At 39.0% G+C, this 7,114-nt stretch overlaps 1 protein-coding gene across 2 annotated transcripts; it reads left to right on the top strand.

The window, feature by feature from the left end:
• Nucleotides 1-2,919: 2,919 nt before the first annotated feature.
• On the top strand, nucleotides 2,920-6,814 carry LOC139204342 (uncharacterized). Of its 2 annotated transcripts, none has more exons than XM_070834353.1 (9): nucleotides 2,920-3,023; nucleotides 3,921-3,944; nucleotides 4,064-4,213; nucleotides 4,344-4,464; nucleotides 4,668-4,880; nucleotides 5,061-5,144; nucleotides 5,631-5,772; nucleotides 6,003-6,165; nucleotides 6,263-6,814. In XM_070834353.1, coding segments are annotated over exons 2-9 (1,110 nt in total). In that variant the 5' UTR covers nucleotides 2,920-3,023; nucleotides 3,921-3,942; the 3' UTR covers nucleotides 6,498-6,814. The 2 variants fall into 2 exon arrangements, with proteins under 2 accessions (XP_070690454.1, XP_070690453.1); XM_070834352.1 differs by having other exon boundaries at nucleotides 2,920-3,059.
• The last annotated feature ends 300 nt before the right edge of the window (nucleotides 6,815-7,114 follow it).

Below are 7,114 nucleotides of genomic sequence, written 5' to 3'. Positions count from 1 at the left end.
TTCAGAGCGGTGTGACAGCAGCTGGTGGAGATTCAGTGTCTTGGTCCAGGACGTGTTTGCCGCCATGATGCCCCGAGGATGGGCTGTCCTGTTGAAGGACGTGCAGAGTGATGGTTCACTGTCCTTCCCTGCACCATCCGAGGAGTCACTGACTCTCTGATTTGATCTGAAAGGCTCAGAGAGCAGCCAATATGATGATTGTGACCTCTTGTCACTGATGCTCAGTATTTGTACACTCTCCTTTAATACAGGCCTGAAGGCAGGCGCTGACCATAGTCCATAGTCTTATTGCTTCCCATGTTACTGTAAAATAAAATGAGTTTTAAAACTTTTTCCACAAAGAACACAGTTTTTCACGATCAAACGGCCCCTCAACAGACTCCTCTACACCTACACAGAATATAGGCTTGTGTACGTCAATTGTTATTATCTTAATACCACTATGCATACAATAATTCCCTCAAGGATAATATAATTCTTAAACAGGCATGGGGAAAATGCTGTGAAATTTTACCACAGAGTTTAAAACAGGCTGACTCTGCTCATACTGCCGACTGAATGCCTGACTTTGCACTCACTCAACGGCTCCGTTTTCACTGCGGCTTCTGAAAAAGCACCTGGGCCTCCCCACATCGTGGCAGATGGAGGACCAACCACACACCCACTCGGGGCTGGAGGCTCCGCTCGGTGGGGCCAAACATAACAATAACCCTCGGGCTGGTCAGCACTCGTACGCTGCTCTGCTTTCCATGAATTCGCAATGTTGAATCCAAGGTTTTCCATGGTTATGTCCAATAAAACCTCTGTCCAGTGCTGCTCCACTGACTTCACAGAGGATGAGGATTTAGTGCAAGATGGGCATTAATAGAGCACAGAGGTGTTATAATTGGACATCTATGTGGGGTAACTAGATAAAACAACATCTCTGTTCAATTACTTGATATAGGTGATAACCCAGTAATACAATATAACTATGGTATATAATAGTTAAAAGACTGAAATGTGCAGAACCATTGACATACACACTTTGAGGTGCAGTCCAGTGTCCAGTTCAGCTGTTTTATGTTATTAGAAACATATATTATTATTACTATTATTATATATCTCCCATCGATGTTTATCTTGTGTTTAGTCTCCTTTAATTCTTTTTTTTATTAAATTACTACATGCAAGACATTCAGAAATCAATGAAACTTAAATTCAAGGAGCAAATGACAGACTTCTTCCTCCCTCTGCTGGCCGGATGCTGGCAGTGCTGCTCTCTAGAGCTGCACTGATACATTATTCCTCAGCAGAAGCAGTTAAATGCTACTACATCTGTTACCAACTACCTTTTCTAATCAAAATCAATAAAGTAATCCATTGGATTACCCTAATTCTGACATTACATTTGAATTTACAAGGATCACGTGTACTCATTTGTAAGGATTTGCAGATTATCCGTTGAATTACAATATTACCCCCTTCTCCAAAGTCATATTAACATTAACAAATCTATTTTTAGGTAATGTTTGGATCTCATGGATGTTACATTTTTCAGTTTTAAACATGACTGAGAAATTTGAAAATCATCTCCATTTTACAAAATAATATTTAAATGGATAACTGCCAACTTTGTTAATGCAGTGAGCTAAACAGGTTGAAGGTTGAAGCAGCAGCAGTTTGATTTTTGATTTTTTTTTACTGGAAAACAGCATCAGATAAGACAAAACACATTCAGCGATAGTGATCACTGTGGATTTGGATTGACTTTGGAGTGTCTATTAATAAACTAACTGTGACCTGAACAGTATGGAAACATTCCTCTGCCCAACACTGTGTGAAAAATCCCAAGATGATTTACTTTAGTTTGGCAAGTAGCTGGAGGGGTAAATAACTGAGCACAATCGTGTGTGGACAGCCACAGACTATAAGCACCAGTGTGGTTGATGATTGAATTTTAAAGTTAAGCGTGCCAAGGTAGTAGTTATTACACTGAAGCATTTCTATACTGTTACGAGTAATCAGTATCAGTGTTGGACATATTAGTGGTCCTCAAAGAAGAAGCAGGTCCTGCAGGCCCAGATAGTCCTTAACTTGAACAGCATAATTTTACATGTATTGAATCTGCTACGAATGATTCAGTGATGATGCTTTTGATTTTTACATACCTGCAACAACTTAAAGCTTGACTTGTTATTCAGTATGAGCCTAATTTGTCAACATATGTGAACCCTTGAATAAAACCATTGATTTTCACAAAAAGACAAAAACAAATGCAAGCTTAAGATCCAGTTACTAAATTTAACATGAATGCCTTTTAGTGGCTGCTTTAGTTTCATCTGGTTCACCCCAACTCTGCTGTTTTTGAGCTTGGAAAACCTTAATTTGAGGTCCCCTTGAGCTTTCAATCACAGTCTTCCTCAGCAGATGGTCTTTACTGAAGGAAGACCGTGAGATATGACTGAGAGCCCAAAATGCTACTGAGTGAACCTCGAGTTAAGATTTTATTTTGATTAATTTTTTTCGTCAAATTAAAGTTGTCAGAGTAAAAAAAAAAACAGAGCAGCTGATACACAATCTGAATTTCTGCTATTCACCATGAGTGTATTTACACGAAAGGTGCTCATTCTTTGGCATTTCCGGGGTTTCAGAGCAGAGATGGTGACTATCACAAGACATAAATCCTCCATCTCCTTCTCAATTTCTCAATTTACGTGGGCACCCAAATGGGTACCCAAAGGAATAAATATCCAAAGCTACATTTATCTGTTAAGGATAATCGACATCTTATCAGCGATAAGACCACTCAACTGATGGGATTTATCTCGGACCAACACTGGAAGCTCGCTAGTTTTTACCAAAACGGAAGTTACGGAAGTGAGTTTCCTCTTTTCTCTTGCTTCTCTAAACCGTGTTTATCTCTGGAGGTGTCAGGCCGACACCGGCTAGTGGAGGACAGTCAGGTTGTTCATCCACAGCATCGGTTCACCTCAGTCAACGAATTTAATGACAAACCACATCAACCCGGGACATGGTCTTCGGTATTAAATGCTATAACGCTGTATGATAATATTTTGGTATGTTTACGTTTGCTTCCGGTGTTTTCCTGACCTTTCCTTTGTTTTTACGGGCTAATAACAAGACAAGCTAGCAAACATTTAACGCTAGTTAACCTTTACTGCTAACTGCTAATGTAGCTGCAACAGTTTATCTGTGTGTTTGTTCATATTCAGAGTGGTCTTTACCTCACTAACTTAGCCGCTAGCTTAGCACCGAAATTGTGGACAACAATTGACCACAACACATTTTTATTTGTAGCTAGCTAACAGTTTATGATGTCAAGTTACTGGCCCTTAACAAAGAGTTACATATTTGTGTGTTATTCTTAAACCGAGTAGAAGTAACTAACAGTAATGAAGCTTTACAAATATGTTGTATTGAAGGCCACTAGAGGACACCCTGCAACACATGTAAAGAAAGCTGGACACCACTCTCTAAGTCTCCCTTTATAAAGGCTGTATAAGTTGAGTTTATTAATGATATATAAACCATTTACTCATGCTCTATAGATAAGTCATAAGCCCCAGTCAATAGCTATTAATTAATGGTAACAAGTGTCTCTAATTAGTTTCTAGTCAGGCATCAATGAGCAGTTATAAATGTTGATAACTCAGTAATAATAGAGGCCGTAGGTGTCTCATTTTCTAATAAACCAACAGCAAAACCTAGTAATTCATCGGTTAGTAATTGTTATCAAGAGAGGATGTTGTCATGTTTTGTTATTATAAAATGGCACTGAAAACTACCACCACATCATACACTTTGCCTCAGATGCATTCTCATTTTAAACGCTGCCTGTTGTGTGTCTGATAACAATATAACAAAAGCTACGTTTTCCTGTCACTTACATTGTGTCCTTATTCTTTTAATCTCTGTAGGTAAGACAGTCTGGACTACAACATGTAAGAGCTTTTGAAATATAAGATTTTGAAGAACATTGAGGCCTCTGAAATTACTTTTGAAAGAGTCACATCTTGATACACACATATATATTTATATTTATATTTTTGTACTTTTGAAGGTCAGGGTTTAAATCCCACATGTCACTGCCTGTGGCGGTGGGCTTCCTGTTGGTGGGCCTCCCATACTCCATCTCTCTAGCTGCTCAGTGGATTTATGGCTGGCCCAACAAGCCTGGATATAAGAAGTACATGGAAGCTTTAAAACCAAGGTAATCTCTAAAATATGGTAAATATATTGAGTGTCCCACAAAATATAGTTTGGCCCTGTTTTTTTTTTTTTATACTCATTCCAAAGAGTCGTTTCTTAATCCCCATGTTCATGTTTTGCTTCTCCATCAGGCGAATATACTGTTTGACCAGAGCTGTGCTGGAAACTCTCAAATATCTGCAATATGGGAGACTTTACATTCAGTGGAAGTCGTGGTACAAGAACGACGAAAACCGTAAGCATTATGAAAAGGTGTGTTAAGGATAAGTTAGAAAGAAAATGTGTTTTATCAATGTGTGTCTGCATGGTGAAGACATTTCAGTTAAATCTATAATAAAATCATGACGGTTATGTTTGTCTCAACTTTCACCTCTTGCCTCGACGTCCCTTGAAAAATTGCACTGCAATACCAAAAATATTGTCAAAGCTCATAATTTTGTCTGGACACTTCAAAGGGCATCACATTTGGCCGCAGAGGCAACAAGCTGGACTTGTACCCCCCTCCAAACGTGTGCCGGTCTAAAGATGCACCTGCTCCGCTGGTGGTTTTCATCTACGGAGGTGCATGGGGCTCCGGAGAAAGATCCATTTACTGTTTGCTGGCCAGGCAAATGGCTGAAGAACTGAGTGCAGCTGTCATTTGTCCTGATTACAGCACCTATCCAAAGGTAAGAGCTTTAGAGCAGCACACAGTAGGTTTATTTATTATTAGATTTATTATAGCACATATGTAGTGCCTGGGTGACTGGAATATGAACAGAACCTCTCATAACTCTGTGAACTAAGAAATGTAATTAGAAATGTTACTGTGTTATCTGGACTGACTGCTGGTCTCATCTGATTGCCAGGGGAACGTTTTAGGGATGGTCCAAGATATTGCTGACTGCTTGGTTTGGGCCCAAGAGAGCGGACCACGGTTCAACTTTGACAAAGTAAGAGATAACATGAAGACTTCTTTGGAAATTAAAGGAATGATTCAAATATGATGATAAATCCCACCAAAGATGTAAAACTTCAAGGTGCCATGAAATCATATAAAACCCGCAGGTCGTTTAAGATTTCCTGAATCCATTCCAATTTACCGAAATCCTTTTTCACGCAGAAAATTGTCGAAGCACAGAGGAAAATTATGATCTTAAAGCAATTTCATAGGACCTCTGTACTCAGGGATTAAACTCTGTCATGTATACTTTCTGAAACATTTTTTTCACATTGACCAGCACTAATCCTGACTGTCTAATCTGATTCCAATTCATTAACAAAATGAATTACTGATTTTTTGTTGGAGAACACTGGTACTTACTACTACATACTACTTTATTTATGCTTTAAGATTTGAATACTGACTTTTTTCTTACGTCATTCTGTTCTTGCACATTCATCCAGTAGTACTGACTTCCTTTTTCTGGCTTTTATAGGACAAAATAGTGCTAATTGGCCATTCAGCAGGTGCACATTTGTGTGCACTGACCACACTGTTCCTCATTGAGACAAGAGAGGAGCTTTTCATAGAGGCCAGCAAGCAGAAGGACATTACACTGGCGATAAGAGGAGTTATTGGTAAGGATCACGGCAAGCTTCACTCACAGTTGTAGTTAGGCTAAAGAAAACTTTCATAAATATGTCTGTGTGCCTCTGTGTTGTTGTTCATGCTTTACTTGCTTTAGCTATGACAAATACATTTTTTCGAAATGAGTAGAGCTTTAAACATTTGCTCTTCGTATTTTCATAAAATTGATCACCAGGATTTTGTGTGAATGAGTTTTTTTAATCTCATATTTTGTGGGCAGGTCTGAGTGGGGTCTACAACATCATGGATCATTATGAGCATGAGCAGAAGCGAGCAGTTGAATACGTCTCCACCATGCACAAAGCCATGAATGGAGTGGAGAACTTCCCGTACTACTCACCAACACACTCACTGGAGAAGTTCAGCCAGGACAGTCTGAGCCAGTGAGACAACTATGATGTTGCATCTGTTACTGCATATGTTTAAATATGAATTTCTTTTTTTTTACCGATATTCTTCTCTTCTTGTCATTTCTGCCAGAGTGCCTCCGTTTGCTTTGCTGCACGGGACCAGTGACATTATCGTTCCTGTTGAATCCTCCACAAAGTTCTCGGAGCTCCTCACCTCGCTGTCCATAAAGGCGTCGCTCTACCTGCTGCCCAGAGTCGACCACACCGAGATCGTCACCGACCTCATGGCGTCAGACAGGCACTTCTACCATCCCATCTACAGCTGCATCAAGCAGGAGTTCAGAAAGCTTTTGGGAACCTGCTGACGTCCCATCAGATCAGAAAAACATCCCTTGATCACGAATATTTACTGATTGTGCCACACACTTACTTTGTTTACAGCATCTGCTCTAATACCTCAAAATGAAACATATTTAGCCTTGATTTTAACTTGACTCCTCGTTCACTTAGTAGTTTCTAAGTTGTGATTCCATAATGATTTATATTTCTTCTTTCTTCAGCTGTAAAGCTACAACAGTATTATGAAGTAAAGCACACTACTATAGTATTAAAATACCTCCGTTTTTAGCTCAAACTGTGCTCTATAACATTTCCATTCATTTACTAGCATGTTTTTATCAAATGAAACTTGACCTTAATTTATTGTAATATCTTGATTAACTATTCATTGATTGTGGCCACATTAAACTTACATGAAACAACTGATAGACTTTTTTGTCTTTATTAACTGATCACAAATCTGTCACACACACAGATATTAAACATGCATTTTTTTTGCCAAGCAACAAGTCATAACAGATGCCAATAGAAACACTCAAAATCATCACGTATATTGTAAACTGCTCAATGTTTCCTTTACATAGGGAAGCATAATGATCATTTTTACCACATGCTTGTACTAGACATTTAGAGAGTTCACTGG

This window comes from Pempheris klunzingeri, chromosome 7 (genome assembly GCF_042242105.1).
Source record: "Pempheris klunzingeri isolate RE-2024b chromosome 7, fPemKlu1.hap1, whole genome shotgun sequence".
NCBI lineage: Eukaryota > Metazoa > Chordata > Actinopteri > Acropomatiformes > Pempheridae > Pempheris > Pempheris klunzingeri.
This window is presented reverse-complemented; position numbering and strand designations above follow the sequence as displayed.

What these genes read in the sequence shown, in the direction of transcription:
- LOC139204342 (XM_070834353.1), top strand. An exon ending in ATGGAAGCTTTAAAACCAAG is followed by an intron (nt 4,214 to 4,343) that starts GTAATCTCTAAA and finishes CTTCTCCATCAG; the next exon opens with GCGAATATACTGTTTGACCA. An exon ending in GGCGATAAGAGGAGTTATTG is followed by an intron (nt 5,773 to 6,002) that starts GTAAGGATCACG and finishes TTTTGTGGGCAG; the next exon opens with GTCTGAGTGGGGTCTACAAC.